Here is a 23,884-nt window from a genome sequence, read left to right on the forward strand (position 1 = left end):
CCCCTCCCATCGCACTTCCTGCACTGCCACTAAGTCTAACTTAAAATTCTCTAATTCCCTATTCACTGATTTCAGTGCCCCAGCCCTATAGAGGCTCCTAATGTTCCAAGTACCAAATCTCATGCCCTTTTTCAGTTGCCTTGGTCGTGCCAAAGAGTCCGTCCTGGTCCGAGGCTTAGTTAATTTTTTCGTAACGATGCTTTTTTTACCGTGAAAGGTTGTCAGCCTTATGCCCAACCCCCAACCTGGAGGACCAGGGTATCACTCTTAGTCTAGCACATCGCACTCAAACACAAGATTGTTAAAAAAAATTAAGAACATTGACATATTTGAGTGTTTAATTTCCAGCAATCGATATTTGAATTCATACGATGCCATAACATCTTGCTTCACGTCACTGCGCAGGAGCCCCATTAACCTAACCTAACACAACCCAACAGGCGTAATCAGCGTCAGCTGAACATGGCGTGATGTGCACGAATTTTCGAAATAGACAATGGGTGGAAGGAAATTGATGAAAATTTGTATGGACATCGTGCCACAAGTAAGCAATAAAAATTTATACTCTGTCGTGTCACAACACTTGTAATAAATTCACACGAAGGCATCAAAGTCGCGAGGTGGAAGATACGCGAAATCGGCCACGATCACCAACATCCAACGCTATCAGCAAAGAATTATGCACAAAGACGTTCCTTCATATTTTCTAAGTGGTTCCTATTCGTGCAAAGATACGTTTTAAGACTAACAAATGTACAATATGAGTACAGAAAGAATTTTATGGCGAAGATACAGATAGTGACTACGGTTACCCTGGCGCGTTGTAGCATCATACGTAAGGATTCGCGCACAGATTTCACCATACGTAAATAAAGTGGGTTACTATTGAATGCAACACATCAAAGTGACGGAAATTAAGAAACACAAAAAGCAAAATATGCAATATATATTGCAAAGATCAAAATCCTTTTCGAAAATAATGTAGCTGTTAGTATGCATTGGATATAGCGTACAGATGGCATCATGTAAAAAGACTTAACGAATTAGACCGATGATGGGTACTTTGCAGTCAGGTATTTCAATAACTCGTCTACGTAGCGATTGGCCCACATCAGAGTAAACAAACTCACGAACTCTAACGGAGATAACTTGAAACAGAAAATTACGTGGTTCGATTTGATTGGACAGTCCTCTACATGAGCTTTCAAATACGTTAGATAGATGTCAGCCCCGGAAGTGAAAGTCAGTCGCTATTGAGTTATGTCGAGAGGCAGTGCAGTCTCCGTGATTCAATGTTAGCCTTGGAATTATTCAACATCTTAAGATCAAGCTTTCATACATCGGTACTCAAACAAATATGTTCATCGGGATACTTAGCAACATTTATTTCCTACGACATATATTAAACTAAGAGTGCTTCGTACAGTGAAGACGAGTGGACGTTCTCCATCCAGTGACGTATGCAAGATGGAGACAAGTAGAACATTACACTAACGATCTGATGTACGTGTTCGTGTGAATTGCCGAAATGTGGCATTAATCTCCGTGAATTAACTTTCGACATTACACGTGTGCACAAAAAGGCTTGTGATTCCTATAGTGACAGCCATATAAATTCCAAGTTACCTGATTTGTAGTAGTTGGACTGTCTAAATGTGAATTTTCTGTGCATATGTATACATATATATTTGTGACAAACCGGATCTTTGTAATATCTGGATACATTTTAAAATAAAATTTTCACATCTGTACTAACAATTCTTAAGCGTAAGCAAACCACTAATTCAATTCAACACCCACAATTGCGTAAAAACAATCATCAGTGACCTGAGCCAAGAGTCTTTCGAGGTCAACAAGAAGGTAACAAATGTAACAACTTTGAAGCGTAAAGCTATGGTAGTGACTCAAACACAAGATTGTCCTATAATTTGAGAGCATTGAAATATTTGAGCGTTCAAGATCCCGAAATCGATAATAGAACTCCTACGATGCCTTAACATAGACATCTTGCATCACGTCACTGCGCATAATCTTCCGCGCAGATGCCCCATTAACCTAACCTAACTGACCTACCGCAACCCAACAGGGGTAATCTGCGTCAGCTGAACATGGCGACCTGCTCACGAATTTTCGAAATAGTCAATGGATGGTTGGAAATTGCTGAAATTTTGTATGGACGTCGTGAAACAGGTAAGTAATAAAAATTTATACTCTTTCGTGTCACAACACTTGTAATAAATTCACACGAAGGCATCAAATTCGCGAGGTGGAAGAAGCGAGAAATCGGCAACGATCACCAAGATCCGATTTTATCAACAAGGAATTATGCACAAAGACGTTTGTTTATATTTTCTAACTAGAGCCTATACGTGCACAGATACGTCATAAGACTAATAAATGCACAAAATGAGTGCAGAAAGATTTTTATGGTGAACAAACCGATAGTGACTATGGTTATCTAAGCGTGTTGTAGCTTCATACGTAAGCATTCGCGCACAGAATTCACCATACGTAAATAAAGGGGTTACAATTGAATCCTAACACATTCAAGTGACGGAAAGTAAGGAAAACAACAATTTAACATGCAATATGAATTGCAAAGTTCAAAAGCGATTTCGAAAATTATGCAATTGTTTGTACGCATTGAATGTAGCGCACAGATGGTAGCATGTGTAAAAAGTCTTTCCGAATAAGACTGGTGATGGCGCGCTGTTGCAGTCAGGTAGCGATTGGCAGACAGCAGAGCTCACGAACTCTAATGGAGCTTCCAAACACGTCAGACTGATGTCAGCCCCGGAAGTGAAATATGTATATTATATTATATGTATTATATTTTCCATGACAAGGAATATGATGATTGTAATTTCTGAACGAAGTGTAAAATAAAAGCATATAAATAAATTCATGATTCTTTCTGTGTCGACAACGGAGGCCTGCATACCAACCAACACGTCTGCGTCTAAACTGACAGGGTCGTTCACGACGTCAACAGGTAACCAGTGCAAATTACTTATGTCCCTATAACAAGTAAAATTGCAAGTGAAGTTCCCACTACATTAATTTCGAATTTTGAAGGATTCAGATAAAAGAGTATTTTAAATTTACGCAATAAATAATCACAATCACACGGTGACCACTCTGGGACACCTTCCTTGACGCCAAAGCGCAGCTCCTTCTGCGCATATATCCACTAACCTAAATTCACCTAACCCATTCAGGACGGGGTATGCTGAGTCATCAGAAATCGGCGTCCTGCGCACCAATTTTACGAATATTGAAAGGATGGTCAGAAATACCTTAAATTTTGAATGGACGTCATGCCACGTGTAAGTTAATAAAATTCGTACTCCATTATGTCATAAATATTGTAGTAAAGCCGCTCGGAGACACCAAAGTCGCGAGATGGATCACCGTCAAATCGGCCACGACCACTTCAAGTGTGCTTTATTTATGCATACACACGTTTGCCCATATTTACTTAGTAGGGTCTACATGCGCGGAAATACCCAACGAGACGCCCAAATTTACAGAATTAAACCAAAACAATATTTAAGGTGATAAGTCAGAGAGTGAGTTCTTCAAAGCAAGAGCGCGGCACACTCGCACGTGATGTTTGGCGCATAGAATAAATCACATCTAAATACACATGCTCAAAATACACGTAACTGAATGAATTTAGGTCCCTTCAGCAATTTAATGCCATATCTGAGATTCTAAATTCGAAATTTGTCAGAAATTATTTACGACAGTTGGCAAGCGTGGACCACGACGTACGTAAAACGACATTCCTATCCAGAACAACGAGATAGCGAGCTTCGTATATCGAACAATCTTCTACGTAGATACCCAAGGACATGCAGAACTCAAACACTGACGCAACCTACCGGATCGAGCATAGAACTATAGCTTTCGATGCTCGATTGCAACGACCTCTACATACCCGCGCGCATCACGTTTTAAATGCCAGGGCTGCACGTCGTCGTCTGTCAGTATTGATTTTCCCATGGAGCTGAGCGGTTTTCAGTTCGTGAATGAAAGTTTGCTACTATTATTCGTTTCGAACTATACGATTTTGGAGGACCCTATTAATGACACGAGGAGATCAAAGAAAACAGATCTTCGGAAACTCTAATATGCTGCGCTACGTCGGAAAGTACCATGTGCTTCAAACAGTGATTTCAGTGTAGTAGGACATGTTTCCAGTGACGTAAGCAACATGGAGTCGTACGTTTTCAGTACTAACACGTAAATCTCATCAATCAATTCTTCCTTGAAACACGGCAGCTATGAGCGTGTAAAACTAAAAAATATTCATATATTTATATTTTCCATGACGAAGATTGTGATGGTTGTAATTTCTAAATGAAGTGTAAAATAAAAGCATATAAATAAATTAATGATTTCTTCTGTGTCCACAACAGAAGTCTGCATACCAACTAACATGTCTGCGTCTAAACTGACAGGGTCGCACACGTCGGCAACCTATACCTAGGAAGGGACGATGTCTTACGCTTGCGCAGGACTCCGCCCTTAGTTAGCTTTTTCGTTGGTTGGTGCTTTATCCTAACACAACCTACCCCAACCCAACGGAACCTAACTATTCTTAACGAGATGTGTTGGAAATTTTAACTTCATGAGCTCCTTTAGGGAATTTTCGAAACTTTTAAAATTCTACAATATTGCTTGATATATTCGATTTTTAATTTTGAAGATTTCCAAATATTTCTAATTGTTACAGACAATGCCCATTTTGGAATTTATTTTTTAAAATCGTTAATGTTGACCAGTATTTTTTCAATTTTCGAAATTGTTTAATTTCTAAATTTTCAATTTCCAAACTTTGACCCAACTATCTCACACAACCTACTACAAACCCAACCTAAGCCAAACTATGTTGCAATTATCATGAACATCATTCCTTCACAGCCTGGTACTTCAATGTACATACCATCACATTAACAATATTATAGAGATCATTTTCTTTTGCTCTAATTTTTCTTGGAAAGTGGAAAATAACATGTACCCTTGTAACTTAAAATACATTCTATTTACTGCATGTATTATAGTTTAATACACGTACACATACAGGAATCTTACTATGATACGTTCCATGCAAATGCTGCAAAAAATTAATATTATGTAGTATCTATTATCGGCAAGGAACAAAATGAGACGAGATCTTTCACAGACGTGAAGGAGGATTTTGTTACTAGCAGATTTATGAAAATGCAAACACTTACTACATCTGCTGTAGCTTATGCAGGATATAGTACATAAGTTAATACATACTGCCATCTGTAATTAATTTATTTATAATGACTTTTAATTTATTAATAAATGGTGAATATTGCATACTACATAATATTCTTTGGTAAGGAACAAATCAACAGCAGGTGTAGAACCCTCTTTCCTTCCTACAACCACAAGCAATTACTGCTGAGTCCACATCTACTCTTGTGCTTTGTTAATAATACACAATATGGACTGACATTTCTGTAATAGAACTGATGTGATGGAGAATGTAGGACCACTCATTGAATAGGTTTTCTAAATTAATTTATTACCTGGACATCTGTCTGCATAACAGCAAGTAGTACATCAAATTTTTCAACCCATGTTGCTTGTGAAAGAAGATCTTCATGATTAGCCATCACCTGTCTCTGCAATTCTGTTCCAGGAGAGTGATTCCTAAAATTATACCAAAAATAACTGACTCTAAAATTACTCTTAAAATTATTTGTTGTCAGGACTTTTTCCTTTGTCTGTGACAGACTAGCTCTTTCTAAGGGATCCAACAGAGTAGGTACCTCTCACCTGAACACGGAGACAGATCCAGCCTCCAAAACGTCGTGAATTTTAAAAACAGATGATGGAAAAAGTCCTGACAACAAATAAGTTTAAGTGTAAACTACTGTCGTCAAAACCCTTTAGAATTGAATCTAAAATTACTGTACAGTATAGTACACACACACACAGATCAATGATTCACAGAAGGTGAAAAACATTTTAGGAAGATGATATACAAATAAAAAAAGTCATTTTAAATGACTTGATATACTGAGATGAACAGAAATACTTTTGAGCACAATGAACCTTGAGTCATCTTCTTCAGCTGTTCTGTTAAATAAACCTTGCAAAACTGCCAGAGACTTAACAGAAGTATCATTCTGTAGAAACCGTTTATAAAATTCTGTATTGATAAGCTGTCCCACTATACGCCATGTAGGTGATTGGGGGGAGTGGAGGTATAGCTCCTACTCATTCTTGACCTCGGCACTAGATGGGGGTGAGTGGTCAGCATCATGCCCCGGCTTTACCCCGGGAAAGGACCCCGGTACCCATTGGATAGGAGGCTGGGTGGGCCCCAGAGCCGGTCTGGACGCAGAGGCTAGAGGAAAGATCCTCTGCCCCCGTCAGCGATCGAACCCCGGTCACCCAGTCCGTAGCCAGTTACTATACTGACTGAGCTGTTATATATTATTTATACAGTGCTATAATGGGTACCGGGGTCCTTTCCCGGGGGTAAAGCTGGCCGAGGCGTGATGCTGACCACTCACCCCCATGTAGTGCTGAGGTCAAGAAAGAGTAGGAGCTATACCTCCACTCCCCCCCAAGTGCCTACATGGCGTATAGTGGGACAGCTTTACTTCACTTTAATGCTTTCATTGCTTTCTCGCTTAACTCATGTGTCACACAATTTTGCATCTTTAAATTAGGAAAATATTCCAAGGTTCACTCTGCAAACTTCTGAAAGAATGTTATTAGAGTAAGCTAACAAAAACACTGTTCTGGGATTTTCCCCAAGTTTTAATTTTTGCCTGTTGAATAAATATATTTACTTCATATGAAATGATTTTATTTAAAAAGCGAATGTCACTTACCACTGGGATATATCTGCCATTATTGCAAGTACCTCCAACATCCTGTTTTGAACCTGGTAAGTCTAGTCACTGCAGAACATCTGTTATTGCCCTTGTGGGAGAAAGTGTTGGTACTTATTTCCATCAGTGTCAAAAAAACTGACATAAGTAAATGTTTAGCATTAAGGGAAAGTCTACTTTTGAGCTTTGAAGACCACACAAATGTTTGAGTAGTGAGTGAAAAGTCATAAACATGCACTGTTTCGTAATATTTTGGCAGGAATAATAGGCAATTTCATTTTAGGACTTTGCTTCAACTATCAGGAGACTCCTATTTAGATTTTTTAATGGAAGAGAATTCTATCTATTTTTCAATAAATGATTCAAGTGAGAATATGTATCCATCACCACAAGAGATTCCTTTGCAAATGCCATTTAATATTTTGTCTGTTATTCTGTCATACTTTACACAATTTCATTTCAAAATAATTATATATGGCGTATTTACTCATACAATTCATTATGTAATTCCAGAAAACACGAATACAATACAAGTGGGGCAATTTTTACGCCATTACGACGCGATCCTCTGCACATTACAAACCTAACCTAACTTAACTTTACTTGACCCAAATTAACACAACCCACTCCCAAAATTTGCATGTACGCATTTAATAAGTAGAAAATGTGTGAAGGGATTTTAATGAAATGTGATATGGATAATCTGCCACTGGACTGTTACCAAATTCATACTCTTTAATTTCTTATATTCGCTAATGGCTGATACCATTGTTCAACACCAACTATTTTTTCGTAGTTTTTATAGCAAATGACAGTCTTCTGGGTTGTTTCGCCGTGTAGCCTGGTGGAAGTTCACTGACTGACGTTATATACATACATACATCTTTATTACATTCCATGGATCCATAAGTTAGTCAGATGACAGTAGGATGTAGAATAAGTCATAATAATACAATACATGTTATACAAATACAAGTCATATAAATGTCACAAAAATACAAACAAAGGATTCACATGAAGTAGAGATAAGTTATCTTTATACCGGTGGCCGAAATAACCTAAAATCTCACGTAGTTCGTAATGTAGTTTCAATACTACAACGGATAGATGGTGGCACAATATATGCGTGACGTCATACACCGAGCTCCATGATGGTATTATCTGCGCTACGCTATAAAGCGAGTTTATCTATGTTATATAAGAAATGATAATCTTTATGTGAGGTTAGGAGATATATGTCAGCTAGTGCATTGAATGCAGAATTTGTATGAAAGCTTTTTCTTTTGTGCGTTGGTATATCGATACCAGAGGAAGAAAACCAGGCATTTACGAAGCATGGTAATGCTATTTTATAATAGTACGTCTGAATGTACACTGTGAACAGCTGTTAAAACTTCTTTGTTTACAGGGAAGATTTGAATTTCTTGTTTGCTCATCTGTTTTGAGACTTTGTCAAGAACCATGAACGATTGAGTGAACAGTTGTTAAAACTTCTTTCTTGTTTGCGACTTTGTCAGAAACCATGAACGATTGAGTCTATAATTACCTTTAGAATTTATTGAGCCCATAATTCAATGTTTTACTGATGAACTACCACAGCCAATTCTCTTATGCAAAAAAGGAAAATTGTCAGAAAATATTTATATAATAAAATTATGTACTTTATAACAATATGTGTCACGTATTGAGGAAACCATTTTATGAATTTGAGTTGATTGATTAATTAATTAAAGATTCAGAAGTAAACTGTATTTATTGCTGCCAAAGCATTAAACAAACCAAACCAACATTTAAAAATTGAAGTTTTGCAATTAAAGTAAGCAACATACCTACAGACCAGATGGTTTCTAGAGCCTTATTTTGTGAAGGAATACACTATGTGAAGGCAATGATGGCACTAATATAGAAGAGGTTTCATTTCATGTATCCTGTGTATCACACCTCATCACATCAAAAATTGTGGATTTGGGTGGGGGGATTAATTAAAATTGTGATTCTTTGGTCCACCAGCCTCCTATCCATTGAGTACTGGAGCTATTTCTCTAAGGTAAAGTAGCCAGAGAATGATGATGCCCAGCTCATGCTGTAGTGCTTAATGAAGCTGCAGGAACAAAGTTATGTTTAGTACATAATTACTTAAGTTGGATGTATGTTAATGAAAGAAAATACATCTTCTTGTAGGTCAGAATGCCAGATGCAGGTGTCAAATTTTAGTGTTGCCAAGTTCCATAAGTTCAGTACAGAAACAGAAGCTTTTTGTTAATGGACATGGGAAAAGTGACTTAGAAAATAAGACACAAACGTACATGTGAAGTAAAGTGGAGAGCATCTATTTATACCAGTTGATATCAGCAAGAATGACTGATAAGAATGTAACACAAAGTTCACCTGGTACTCATGTGTCATCTATAAAACTAAAAGGAAATGCACTGAAACAGCGTTTGTCAGTTCTAGAGAAGAAGTTTGAGGAGTCTATGAAAGAACTCTGTATAGAGATTGACACTGCCAGGGAATGTATTGAGACATTTTGTACCGAAGTTAATATACCATCAAAAAGTAAGGCAAACAATCAGACAGAAATGACTAAAGAATGCAAAAGACTACAAGAATGTCTTTCAAAAATAGCAAAGCATTATGCAGATTCTGTTACAGAACTTAAGGCTGAAATAAATAGCCTGAAGCTAGAAGTGACGACACTTAGGATAGAAGAGGGAAATAATGAGACAAATTCTGGAAAAGGAGCATGTATTGATAGTAACTCCCTCTCCTTCAAAAGAAATCTTACTTCAGTCTTGGAATCATTAAGGCCAAGTGTCACAACCAAAAGGTGTGTAAAATAAGTATATATGATAATGGTAACATCATTGAAGTATATTTTCCTTTTAAGTGACTTTGTATATATTATTTTAATAAATTCTCCTAGTGATGGTCTTATTGGCAAAGTGAAGAAACTCATTTCTGAAATGGATGCTGAGGATACCACCTTGTCATGCTACTTTGTATTCTGTAGGTCATATAGTACAAGCAGCACTGAGAATAAAACTACCAAGAGAAAAGGCAGTGCATCTTTTGATGGAGCAGGACCTTCAAAAGTACTTAAAGTTGAGCCACCTGACTCAGATTATGACAGCAGTTCAAAAATAAATGCTTTTCCTGGATTTGAGGTTGATATGGATGGATATGTGCATGTCTACACTGATGGAGCATGTGAAAACAATGGAAGGGCCAACCCTAGAGCAGGGATAGGCGTGTGGTTTGCTGATAATCACCCACTGTGAGTAATTCAAATTTTCTCAGTTGACATAGGTTCTCTATTCATCTTTCATTATCAGGGGCAGATTCATTTAGCAGATTTTAGCAATGTGTGGACAATCATGGGGATATCGATATATTTTTATTTTATGGTTTAAAATATTTTTTTGTATTTTCTAACCCAAATTGTAATTCAGAACAAAATCTCTTAGGTGCACCAGTGAACACAACGGATGTGACAGTATTTTAAAACTGATATTTGGTTTGTGTATATGAAATTGGGCTGAATTTATTTTATTTTAAAGTTAGAACATGTTATTGAGGTTGAACTTGTTTATAGTAAGCCATAAAACAATCTAATACTGATGTTTTCTTTGGCTTATAGGAACATTATAGTTACTTTCTTCCTTTCATAAAGAATGACAGACTTAAGAAGTAATCATAAAATTCAGTATGATTTTGCATAGTTTACAAACATACCATGTATTATAACAAAGTAAAAATGATCTTGAGAGCAACAGAACATTTTCAAATGTAGCTTTGTTCATTCCATAATTCTTTGTGAATATATTATCTCATTGTACAAGGGTGATTCAGAGTGTCTGTTTATATTCATGCAGATTGGATATGTTAATAAGTTGTGCATATTTCAGCTCATATTTATACTGAGTTAAAACCTCAGAGTTCCTCTATACAGGATGTTGAATAAATATCAGTAGTGAGAATGATTCATTCTCTCAGCAAAAGTACAATCTCATAGAGTTTATATTCATAATTTACATCTGAAGCAGTAGAAAATGTGGCTGATTTGGAACAATAAAAGCATGGAGAAGTCATTGTGGGCATATCTTTTATAACGTGACATACTTTTCTATTTTGTGGTCATAGCCATGCAATTTTGCAGACTAAACATTTGTTACTGCTCTTAGGAATTATTCTGAACGAGTAAGAGGCCGCCTAACTAACAACACTGCAGAAATTCAAGCTGCAACATGTGCTATTGAATTGGCAAAGAAAGCAGGTAACATACGAGGTGCGATCGGAAAGTTTCAAGACTGTGTCAATAGAGGGCGAACCGGATGTAGTACGAGCTTCTGCCGCTAGGTGGTGCGGCCTACATTCATAGTGAATCAGTGTGCCAGCCGGCATCATCGAATTAGCATTTGTTTCTTAGTTACGGGCGTTTTGGTAGTGCATTACACCGACCCTCCTGCGATATCGGAATGGCGTGTGCATCAAATTTTGCCAAAGACTCGCCAAAACGGCTACGGAAACCTATGAAATGCTAAAGCAAGCATTTGGGGAGCCCAAAATGGGTCGTGCACAAACTTTTGTGTGGCATTTACGTTTTAAAAATGGCCGAACCTCTGTCGATGATGACGAGCGTTCTGGACGACCATCTTCGAGCACAACGCCCGAAAATGTTACGAAGATTCGGCAGGCCATTCACGAAGATCGACGTCGTACCATAAACGACTTGTGCGACATTGTTGGGATAGGCTATGGGACCTGTCAGCTGATTCTAAAGGAAGAACTCCACATGCGACGCATCATGACAACGCGCCAGCGCACACCGCCCTCAAAGTTCGGCAGTTTTTGGCCTCAAACACCATGGCCGTCATCCCGCACCCACCTTATTCGCCGGATTTAGCTCCGTGTGACTTCTTCCTCTTCCCAAAGATGAAAATTCAGCTAAAGGGAAGGAGATTTGAGACGATAGAAGAGATTCAGGCAGAATCGCAGATGGTGCTTGACAGGCTGACAAAGAAAGAATTCCAGGGATGCTTCCAGGCTTGGCAGCGGCGCTGGGATCGTTGTGTTCACTCCCAGGGAAACTACTTCGAGGGTGATGGATGAATTTAATACCTGAGATAAGTGTACGGTTTTTTTTAAAGCGCAGTCTTGAAACTTTCCGATCGCACCTCGTATGTATGTATGTATGTATGTATAACAGCATGCTCTCTGTATCTGCACATTTACAGTTACCATGTTGTAAACTGTATTTGTACTAGAGTATCGAAATGAAATAGAATGGAGAATATGAAAGATAACTATAAATTAAATATGGACTTTGTAGCTGCAAATTAATGAGAAACATTATGGCTATGAAAATATCTAGGAACCACACACAATACATGGATTACATTAATATGAAATGGAAAGGAATTTGAAAATGGGCATTTTAGGATATTTTGGGTGTGATTTATGTAAAAGTGGTGAAATTCAAAATGATTCATTTATATTTAAACAGTTCCTTAACTTCAAAAACCTAATATGAAGTAAAGCATTTGACGCAACAAGTATTGTTTGTCTTACACCACCTGTAAAATTTGAGTTGAAATGATGACTTTCACAGAAATGTAAAAAGGATAATTCAGGCGGTGACCAGACAAAACCGTACAAGACAAAACCGTACACGAAAATTGCGCACAGAAAGAAGCTCACTGTCATGAATGCTCACACGAAAATTACTCACACGGACAAATGCTCACACTGACAAATGCACACACTGATAAATGCTCACACTGACAAATGCTCACACGTACGAATACTCACATGGACGAATGCCTATATTCACAATACTATAAGTAATTGGAAGCGTTAACTGGTTACCGTAGTAAACCGACGTTTCGGAATCAAATTCAATAAAATATTCTCGGGCAATCAGCCGCGTTAATTTTTTACCGTAGTACACATTCCGTAGTAACCGACGTTTCGGGAAAATGTTCAATACAATCTTCTCGGGCAATCAGCCGCGTTAACGTTTTACCGTAGTACACATTCCGTAGTAAACCGACGTTTCGGGAAAATGTTCAATACAATCTTCTCGGACAATCAGCCGCGTTAACTGGTTACCGTAGTAAACCGAAGTTTCGGGAACAAACTGTCCCCATCTTCAGTGTTTGTTCCGGTCCAAATTACATCTTCTGCTGAGGTAATTTCATCATACTATTTCGTTTTCTTATTATTTTATTAAGCTGAACTTCTTTTAAGGTTTCGTTTCAAAATTTTAACTTCTTGTACTGTTTGGAGTGTGATACTGTGATGGACACTTCCATTTTATGGCATCTACCTAACTGTTTAAGACAAAGAATCAGAAACGTTAACTGGTTACCGTAGTAAACCGACGTTTCGGGAACAAACCCTGAAGATGGGGACAGAGTTTGTTCCTGAAACGTCGGTTTACTACGATAGCAATCAGCTGCGTTAACTGGTTACCATAGTACACCGACGTTTCCGGAACAAATTCAATAAAATATTCCCGGTCAACAACCGCGTTAACCTTTATCTTACTAGCGGTCCTTATCTGGGAAGTAAGTTGTGTAGTCAGCCCTACGAACATTCCCGGTGCGGATCTCAAAACTTGCAACATTGTAAGAAGACTTGGCTACGTCTTTTGGCCTATTTTAGGGGCTGCAAATATTGAAACACTTTCTCTAGCATTTTGACAAGGTCAGCCTGAGCTGTCAACCCATAAACAGCAATAAACATTGTTATTGTCAAGTGGGTTTTGGCTTCGTTTTCAGGCCCCTAATCAAAGCTTCTCACATATCCTCGGCATGATGGGTGAGAATAATGTGTATCCACTGAAGTAGGGGAGACAAATTCTTCTGTGTGGTCATTAGTTCACAACCATGGCTTCTATCATGTCGAATGAGCTTCAAAAGAACAAAGTAAAGTTACTAAGGCCTATTTAGGCAAGATATTAACTGCATTTTTTTAAAAAAACTCTATGTATTCTCTGTTCTATTCGAATAAATATTACTTTTATTTCGTCAATTTATCATGTTTACTTTAGATAATATTACAGTTTTCCGTAGAGCGTGCACAAAAGTTTAAAAACCAGCCAAAAACTACCACTTTGCCATTTAAATTCCCATCGTTTAAAGGTTAACTGGTTACCGTAGTAAACCGACGTTTCGGGAAGATATTCAATAAAATTTTCTCGGGCAATCAGTCGCGTTAACTGGTTACCGTAGTAAAGCGGTTAACGCGGTGATTTTATTGAATATCTCCCCGAAACATCTATTTACTACGGTAACCAGTTATCGCGGCTGATTGTTATCGTAGTAAACCGACGTTTCAGGAACAAACTCTGTCCCCATCTTCAGGGTTTGTTCTCGAAACGTCGGTTTACTACGGTAACCAGTTAACGTTTCTGATTCTTTGTCTTAAACAGTTAGGTAGATGCCATGAAATGGAAGTGTCCATCACAGTATCACACTCCAAACAGTACAAGAAGTTAAAATTTTGAAACGAAACCTTAAAAGACGTTCAGCTTAATAAAATAATAAGAAAACGAAATAGTATGATGAAATTACCTCAGCAGAAGATGTAATTTGGACCGGAACAAACACTGAAGATGGGGACAGTTTGTTCCCGAAACTTCGGTTTACTACGGTAACCAGTTAACGCGGCTGATTGTCCGAGAAGATTGTATTGAACATTTTCCCGAAACGTCGGTTTACTACGGAATGTGTACTACGGTAAAACGTTAACGCGGCTGATTGACCGAGAAGATTGTATTGAACATTTTCCCGAAACGTCGGTTACTACGGAATGTGTACTACGGTAAAACGTTAACGCGGCTGATTGTCCGAGAAGATTGTATTGAACATTTTCCGGAAACGTCGCTTTACTACGGAATGTGTACTACGGTAAAACGTTAACGCGGCTGATTGTCCGAGAAGATTGTATTGAACATTTTCCCGAAACTTCGCTTTACTACGGAATGTGTAATACGGTAAAACGTTAACGCGGCTGATTGCCCGAGAAGATTGTATTGAACATTTGCCGAAACGTCTGTTTACTACGGAATCTGTACTACGGTAAAAAGTTAACGCGGCTGATTGCCCGAGAAGATTTTATTGAATTTGTTCCCGAAACGTCGGTGTACTACGGTAAAAAATTAACGCGGCTGATTTCCCGAGAATATTTTATTGAATTTGATTCCGAAACGTCGGTTTAATACGGTAACCAGTTAACGCTTCCGATTACTTAAGTATTGTGAATATAGGCATTCGTCCATGTGAGCATTCGTACGTGTGAGCATTTGTCAGTGTGAGCATTTATCAGTGTGTGCATTTGTCAGTGTGAGCATTTGTCCGTGTGAGTAATTTTCGTGTGAGCTTTCATGACAGTGAGCTTCTTTCTGTGCGCAATTTTCGTGTACGGTTTTGTCTTGTACGGTTTTGTCATGGAACCAATTCAGGCTGATGAGGTGAAATTTTGAAAAGTACTGTAGGAAAGACAAGATTATACATTTTTAAAGTGAGGAGAAAGATACAGTCCACCACAATTAAAAGTGAACAAAGACTACCTACATAAAACAGAATTATCTTGAAAAGAAGAAAACTATTTGTACATATTTATGCTTTTAATTGTTTATAGGAATCAGAAAATTGCTACTTCACACAGATTCTCAGTTTTTAATAAACTGTATTACTGTGTGGATACACAAATGGAAGCAGAATGGCTGGATATTAACTGATGGTGGCAAAGTAAAAAACAAGGAGGATCTGATAGAACTTGATGAAGCATTGGAAGGAATGTATGTGAAGTGGGTATGTAGAACAAAAAACGTCTGATCATTTTCTTATATTATGTTATAAAAGAAAATGTGCCATTATCATAACAAACATCAAACCTGTTTGAACCTAGCAAGCATAAATCACTTACTAAATAATTACTGTCACCATCAGCCTTTCTTAATGTACATTCAAGCCAGTTTTTTTAAATTTTATATTATTATTGTTAAATTTATGATTGGTGTCTTATTTTAGTACTTTTAATCTGGTCTCTAGGTGTTTCCTGCCTAAACTTATTCTTGACTTGCAATGTGGGTTAAATCAAAGAACTTGAAGACAAATTTGCTTCATTGCTACTTCATCCACCACAAGTCTCATGTGAATTAATACAGATTTGAAACTGGGTCTCTTCAGTGAGAAGCCAGTATTTAGCTGCAAATGTATAGCAGCTATTCCTCCTGTTTCTCTTTGTGAGGTCATAGTTTTTACCTTGGCTCAGCAATAAACCATCTAGACAGATTTTTAATAGGTTTCTTAGTCCCTCTTGGTATACTGAGGTATATTTCTGGTAATGTGTGCAATAAATTTGAGAACACTTTAGATGTGCCCTAAAGATCTGATATTAGGGAAAACGTAGATAATAAATTGTTATGCATGAAGATGAATTTTTACTCATCACCACGAGAACCTGAAATTTTGCTGTTTATATTTTTTCTTATTCTGGCATTTCCTTTATGGAATATCTTACAGAATCACGTTCGTGGCCACACTGGAAATCATGGTAATGAAATGGCAGATACTTTAGCACGAGCTGGAGCAAAGAAGATATACTGAAAGACTTACGAATTTCAACTCAGCATAAGTCACTCAACATTTATTAACACAGCAAGAATCCGTCACACAGAAGTTGTGAAGAAGAATAAAACATGCATTTTATGCAAAATATACTTCTTAAGTTTTCAATATAATTAAAAGTTATTTTGATGCTGTGACATTTTATAATTCTAGAATCATCTGCCCAGTTTTGTGCTGTTTATAGAAACGTCAAAAATTATTATTCACAAATTTAAAGGTAATAACAGAGTAAATATGCCAAAATTGTTATGCTGTATATCCACAACTGAATTTATGTAATTCTTTAGATGAGTGAGATATTCAATATAATGCTGTGTATTATGAAATGTAGCAACAATTGAACTACATTTTCACAATATGAAAAAATTATGTTTTGACAACTCCTTGTAATTTGTACAATCTGTAATCCTCCATTACAAAACTTTAATGCTGAGATTCAACAGCACATACTTGATATAAACAAACCTTTCTTTTAAAATTACAGTGTAGCAGAAAAACTGGAGGAAATCACTTACTTTTTTATGTACTAAAATTGCAGTATTTGACAAAATAAATAAAGGTCCACACACATAATCCTGCAAATTTGTTTCTAAGAAAATCACAAAAATATACAAATTTGTAATCACTGAGAAATAATATATTTTATAATTATGGATTTGAGGGACTTCTTTACAGAAGGAAGAACAGCACTTATCTAAGAACACTTCACAAATCATATGGATATCATATATCAAAAGCATCAAATATCTAAGAAACCAGAGTGGATTATATCCCTGAGAAAGCATTCAATTTAGGTGTGTTAGGCATAAAAACCATCTACTGAATATCAATTCATCCATCCAACCATCCACTTACAATAACTATGGACAAGAAAGACTAAAATATGCTTTAATGTAGACTCAATGAAAAGGAATGTCCTTATATCATGGCAAATTTGGCCCTTTTTCTACCATCTGGGAGGGAGGGGCAATCACCATTTAAAAAGTTCATCTTTATGAGTGAATAATTCATGTATTATATCCCTACAAAATAGTGGCATTCTCTTTTTATGACTGCACACTTCAATAAATGCTTACCAAATAATGTTTTACACAAGGATTATAATCACTAATGAGTTTGTCATACAATGTTTTGTTCTCCAAGACCATCATACTAAAGTTGAGTTCATGACAGCAAACTACTTTTGATGCAGAAATCACTTCGATAACCATTTAGTTTGTATTTTATTGTAATGCTTTTAAACTGTAAATAACTTGCAATTTAATTAACTGGGATCCTTTATAAAACACTGGTACAATTTTTTTCTCATAGCAACTCTTTAGTTTGTTCCAAGATATATCAATAAAATATTAATATTTCATACAAAATATCAGCCCTTAATTACAAAACATACAAAAACAAACATCCCTTGTCCCTTTTAAGAGCTGTTCCTTGAATTTTTATTTGAAATAAAAATTAGACTGAAAACTGTACTTACCAGTTAAACAGCTACATAATCAGCAAATTGAGTATCCAGTTAGTTGCTAACGCACAGGTCCAGTTAGCAGTTGAACCAGTGAAAGTTTGGAAGTCAGTTCATTATTATTGCTGTGTGGCAACATTTATCTGAACCTCTGACCTGTCTGTCATGAGGAGAGGGCTGCAAGTCTACTGCTCCTCAGAATCTGAGAATAAACATGTTACTACTCAGATAAAGATCAGTAGTTGATTTCAGTGGAGAAATGTTTCAGAGGAATGTAGCCCATATCCTTTATATGCAGAAGAATATTGAGAGTAGCAATGCACCATCAAGATACTTCATATATCAGACAGTCCCTATCCAACCAAATGCTTCCTCTTTTACCCATTCCACCAAATTTCATTGACTAATGCCAGACAATGTTTGGTACCTTCGCGTTCACATTCTTCTTGAAATGCAAACTATGGACCTTCTACATTTTGGGAACGGATTTCCATATTTATGACAATTTGGATTCTGTCTTGTGGGGTTTGATGCCAAGTAGTCTTGTAGGTGGTTATGAGAAACATATGAGCTCTATCCCTGATGATGGAGGTAATAATTTCCACCAAAACATTGGTAACCACCTATGAAACTACACAAAATCATAACCAAGGTGTACATAACTATTTTACATGATGTACAAAGTGATCACCTGCAGCACTAGAGCAATAAATAATAATAAAATATATATGTTATCACATATTATACCAGACCACAGTGCTATAACCCAGAAGACAGCCATCCTTATACTCACTGCCATGAGAACCTTAAATCCTTGTAATCACATCCTTTCACACTTTAAGCACTTTCTTTATGGTCAACAGAAATACATATTCATAAGATTGTGAAAATAAATCAATTTATTTCAGTGCAGTTTATAGAGAAATACCTGTGCCAAGAACGGGCACTTCTGCTAGTTACTTCATAAACCTTTCTGATTTAAATATATACAGTAAAACCCCTCTAGTTGGACACCCCTCTATATTGGACACTTTTAATTGGAACCGGCAGATATCCTATAATTTTACATGTCCACAACACCCTATATCTTGGACACCCCTTTATCCTGGAACTTGAACACCCCTTTTGTTGTAAGTTGGACAGGTTCATGCACTTAGCTTCAATGCTTTTATGGGAAACATTTACAGTTAGTATTTTGTTGTTTTGAATTTCTGACTGATGAATGCCTTCTACCTCAGGATTAGCTTATGGTTGAGGGTGTGAGACATTGAAATGCAGTGAAAGTGTATATTTATTCTTTTGTTGAACCCTTCACTGGACTACAGTACCTATTGCTGGTACAGTTTTAACTTTGTCAGTACTGAGCTTGCAGCTGAGTTAGCTTGCAACAGTGTTAACAGAAATTGGATTTTTCTTTTTGCGATGGGGAAACGAAAATTGGTGGAATTAACTCTGGAAAAGAAGAAAGAAGTTTTGGATCTTCTGAAGATAGGAGAAAGTTGCAGGAAGCTGGCAGAGAAATACGGCATCTCAAAATCTACTGTTTCCAACATCAACAGCAACAGAGCCGCAATTACCGATGCGTGGGAAAAGAATTGTAATGCAGACAGAAAAAGACTATGAAAAACACCTCATGATGAACTAAATGACAACGTGTTAAGAGTTTTTCCGGTGTTGTCGTGCAAAGAACATTCCCATTAGTGGCACACTTTTACAGGAGAAGGCTAGAGAGAATTGCAAATAGACTCCACATCGAAGATTTCTCGGCGAGCAATGGCTGGTTGGATCGTTTCCGTAAACTAAACAACGTAAGTCTGCACGTCCTTTCTGGCGAATCAGCTTCTGCTGATCTTCAAGCTGCTGAAGATTGGAGACGCAAACTTCCAAGCCTTTTGTTGGGATACGCAGAAGAGGACATTTTCAACGCGGATGAAAGTGGACTATTCTACCGTCAACATCCAACGCGATCCTTAATAGAAAGGAGAGAGACATGTAAAGGAGGGAAGAAATCTAAGGAACGGATTACTGTTTTGCTATGTTGCAATTCGCGAGGAGAGAAATTAAAGCCAGTAGTTATTGTAAATGCTGCACGTCCTAGAGCTTTCAAAACGAACAATGTGAAATTGGACGACCTTCCCGTAATTTGGTGTCACAACAAGAAGGCTTGGATGACATCTAAAATTTATCCTGAGTGGTTGAACGAGGTCAACCTTAAAATGAAGCGGGCTAATCGGAAGATATTATTGTTAGTCGACAACGCTACAAGCCACGTCAGTTCAAATCTCTCAAACGTCAGTATACAATTTCTGCCGCCAAATCTGACCAGCGAAGTGCAGCCACTAGATAAGGGCATTATTCAATCTGTGGAACTGCTCTACAGGAAGCAACTAATGCATTCACTAATCAATGCTGCAGATAAGTGCAAAGACGTGACCGAATTTTCAAGAAGCGTTACAGTCTTAGATGCCATTCGGTGGATTCTTGGTGCCTGGGCAGAAGTTTCTCATCAAACCATTGCAAAGTGTTTCCGACATGCAGGATTTATGGCAGATTCCATTGAGGATGAAGGGGAAGGGATGGAAGAAGACAGTTTTCATGAAGAAATAAACTGTCTTCCTGAGGAGTATTGCAACCAAATTCCTGATGTCCAAGCTCTTTCAACGTTCGACAACATTCTAGAGGTTCACGACGATGTTGCTGGAACAATCGATAATGTGCTAGACAAAGTGATGACTTCAAGTGACGATGTGTGTAAAGAATCTTCAGAGGAAGAAGAGTTATCTATGTACGAAGAACCACCTACACATCAGAGGGCTTAGCAATGCATGGAAGAATTAGAACGGCATGCTTTCGCTCATAATCAACCAGCAATGGTTGAAACTTTATTCGGATTGCGGTGAAAATTAGAAAGAGGATCTGCAAATTCAAAGATAAAAGCAAAAAAGCAGTGTCTTGTTACGGACTTTTTTACAAGAATTAAGTGATATCATATGTTGAGCTAATGCCGTAAGTACAATTAAAAAAATACATTCTGAACATTTAAAATTTCATTGAGGCTGGGGTGTAATGGGCAACCATGAGAGTGGGGTTCAAAAGATTATTAATACTATTGTCATTAATTTTTAATTCAAGCAAGCCTACAGTAGTTAGATTATGTAAAATAGAATACATTGTCGGTAAACGTAAGGTATTGGTGCCCTTCCCTTTGAGCTTATCCATGCAAGTTTAATTTAGTGAAAAAAAGTTATAAAAATTTAATTTACCCCTTTGATTTTTCTTATCAATAATTTCCTTTTTGGGAAGGGCTCCATAATACTTCACAATTACCACATTGTCATTACACCACAATATGAAAGGATATTTTCCCCCTTTCCCTCTATCCTGGACACCTCCGTAAGTTGGACGCATTTTCGTGGAACCGCAAGTGTCCAAGTTAGAGAGGTTTTACTGTACTTGTATGTATGTATTTTTTAATTAAAGTTTCATAAAAGTGTCAATTTTTATGATATTCAGTCTTACACTAATTATTAGTAAAATTAATAACTAATATTTACAAAACATGGGATTTTCCATCAGGTTGGAAGACTAGTATGCTACAAAAGGGTAGAGGACAAGCAAGACCCAGCTAATTACAGGGGAATTTTATTGCTTGCAACACTACTGAAGGTCTGTATGGGAGCAATGGTGAGAAGACTGAATGAATGGATAGAAAAGAGGGGTGCCATTTCAGAAAGCCAAATGTGTTTTAGAAAAGGAAGGGCATGATAACATACTTATATGAAGGACTGGAACAGATAAGTATCTATCAATGAAGAGTAAAAAATCTATCCCACTATACACCATGAGGTGCTTGGGAGGAGAGGAAGTATAGCTCCTATTCATTCTTAACCTCCGCAGCGTTAGAGTCACGCCCCAACGTTATAACAAATGTAAATATATTTAGAGTGGACATAAGACCAGGAAGTTATGTCCAACATTGTAAACTAAACCAACTGACTAATAAATGTCAATGTTAACAGATGTAATCACACTTTCTCAAGATGATTACTTCTGAAACACAAAACATTTTCTATGGAACTCTTAAATGTAATGACTGAAGGCAATGTATTCCCTAAAGCAGACATGTACTGATACTGGGGAAAAAAATCAGATGCTAGAAACAGTAGAGTAATGAATGTCTTAAATAAAATAATAAAAAATCAGAAATAAGGCAAAAGATGGCGATAAAATGTAATAATAGACATAGTATTTAGAAAAGAACAAGTAGACCATCACATAAGGGCTAAATGAACAGATAATGTTACAAAACATATTTAAATAAATCATAACAATTAGCCATAATGTAGACTAATAAACATACTGGAAATTTAGGAACACATAATACTGCATAAATACAATGTACTTTGAATCATATTTTCTTGAAGACAGAAATATTCCATAAGCACCACCTTTTGACTTCAGGCAATTCAATAATGAAGATGTGACTTATAATTATGTGTCATATGTTTGTACATAACACAATCATAATTCATATGTTACAACTTCATTATAAGACTGCCTGAAATTAAAATTTCTGTCCATAAAGTTGGATATCTTGAATATTCAGATCATCAAACATTCAATGGGTATCTCGACGCATTTTTCTGAAATAACAAATTATAAAAATCAGCATTCAATTTAAATAAACAATAGAAGTGTTCCATTTTTCTGTGGCACACTGCACATCACTACCTTGATAACAAACATATCCTGATCCAATACTCACAAATACTTCTACTCTGACAGATGGGAAAACATGTAACATAAATCATATTGATGGCAGTGACATTATCTGAGAAATAAATATTGCATTACTTCTAAGTCTACTTTCTGATATCAATATACCAGACAAAAATTTATCAAACCTCATTCACTACCATGAAATACACATATTCTGCTTATGGCAGTGTCCGTTACTAACACAGTTAATTTAGTACCCATCTCAAAATAATGCACTTCAAGACTACAAAAGTGAAAAGTTAAAATTAGTAAAATCTAACAGCCCAGAAATATTCCTGCAGGTCAACCAACACAACCAGTCAACATTACTGGTAAATTACTTCAAGTTGCCAAGTTAAATCACCAGCTTCACCAGTCACTTTCTATTTTTATTGCCAAAGTAACTAACTGGCCTCAAGGTAATGCTTGCATTTCACCAACACAAATTAGTGCTAACATACTGTTAAATCACCCAATTTACAATATTCCTTCTTGTTATATAGAACTTTAAGAGGTAAACATTGTAGAACTTCATTGTACAGAAAATATTTATAAAACTTCAGAAATGATGAAAAAACAAACAAAAGGGAAACACAAAAAAGGTAAGAATATGCATAAAATCTTCTCAGGTAATCAGTTACGCCAAATGGTTACATGAAGTGACCAACGTTTTGGGAACCATCTCCATCCCCACCATCAGGGTTCTGATGTCATCACATCTGATGTGATGTATAACCAACTGACACGTCTCATTGTCTGACAATATTTTATTCAGTCTAGTTGCTGTGACACCTTCAAATTATATAATATTCAGTCAGTCTCAGGCACAAGGCCATCAGATTTACAACATATGTATGCCACTATGAAGAAATAATTCTGTACGCTACATTCAATGAACCAATGAAATTCATCAGTAAGAGTTTATATTCAGTCTGTAAATAAAGTCAGTGTTCTGAGAAGTTAACATTTGCCGTCTGATCTTCCAAAATGTTAAATGGGCTGGTGAAGCAGAGTGAGCACATAGGATGTAAACAAAGCTAGTGTGTGAAAAGGAATTCTTCCTAAAGTGTTGTCTGAATATACAGACACAATTTCTAAAACCTGAATATTCTTGGGTACTACTTAAAAATCACACTTTTCAATTTGTC

The 23,884-nt window shown here is 36.9% G+C and overlaps 2 protein-coding genes across 8 annotated transcripts in view; one reads left to right on the forward strand and one right to left on the reverse strand.

Moving 5' to 3' along the window:
- The first annotated feature begins 8,073 nt into the window (after positions 1–8,073).
- rnh1 (ribonuclease H1) lies at positions 8,074–17,089 on the forward strand. Its single transcript, XM_022073934.2, has 6 exons — positions 8,074–8,219; positions 9,063–9,708; positions 9,892–10,155; positions 11,063–11,154; positions 15,525–15,697; positions 16,412–17,089. The coding sequence occupies exons 2-6, from the start codon at positions 9,239–9,241 to the stop codon at positions 16,493–16,495; spliced, it is 1,083 nt and encodes a 360-aa protein (XP_021929626.1). The 5' UTR covers positions 8,074–8,219; positions 9,063–9,238; the 3' UTR covers positions 16,496–17,089.
- Positions 17,090–17,720: 631 nt separating this feature from the next.
- LOC110834635 (uncharacterized) overlaps positions 17,721–23,884 on the reverse strand; it is a 42,369-nt gene continuing 36,205 nt past the window's right edge. For 6 of the 7 annotated variants that reach the window (XM_087347219.1, XM_087347221.1, XM_087347220.1 and 3 more), the window contains one exon: positions 18,855–22,621. In XM_087347219.1, coding sequence (XP_087203345.1) covers positions 22,597–22,621 — 25 coding nt within the window. In that variant the 3' untranslated portion in view covers positions 18,855–22,596. Of the gene's footprint in view, positions 18,181–18,854; positions 22,622–23,884 lie in introns of those variants that run through there. The other variant, XM_087347222.1, reaches the window with a different exon arrangement.

The sequence above is a fragment of the Zootermopsis nevadensis genome, unplaced genomic scaffold (genome assembly GCF_977971745.1).
Source record: "Zootermopsis nevadensis isolate Lab colony 2312 unplaced genomic scaffold, Znev_1.0 Znev_ptg000011l, whole genome shotgun sequence".
Taxonomy (NCBI): domain Eukaryota; kingdom Metazoa; phylum Arthropoda; class Insecta; order Blattodea; family Termopsidae; genus Zootermopsis; species Zootermopsis nevadensis.

What these genes read in the sequence shown, in the direction of transcription:
- rnh1 (XM_022073934.2), top strand. Translation starts at nt 9,239, where the DNA reads ATGACTGATAAGAATGTAACACAAAGTTCACCTGGTACTCATGTGTCA. An exon ending in TTTGCTGATAATCACCCACT is followed by an intron (nt 10,156 to 11,062) that starts GTGAGTAATTCA and finishes TACTGCTCTTAG; the next exon opens with GAATTATTCTGAACGAGTAA. An exon ending in AAGGAATGTATGTGAAGTGG is followed by an intron (nt 15,698 to 16,411) that starts GTATGTAGAACA and finishes AATATCTTACAG; the next exon opens with AATCACGTTCGTGGCCACAC.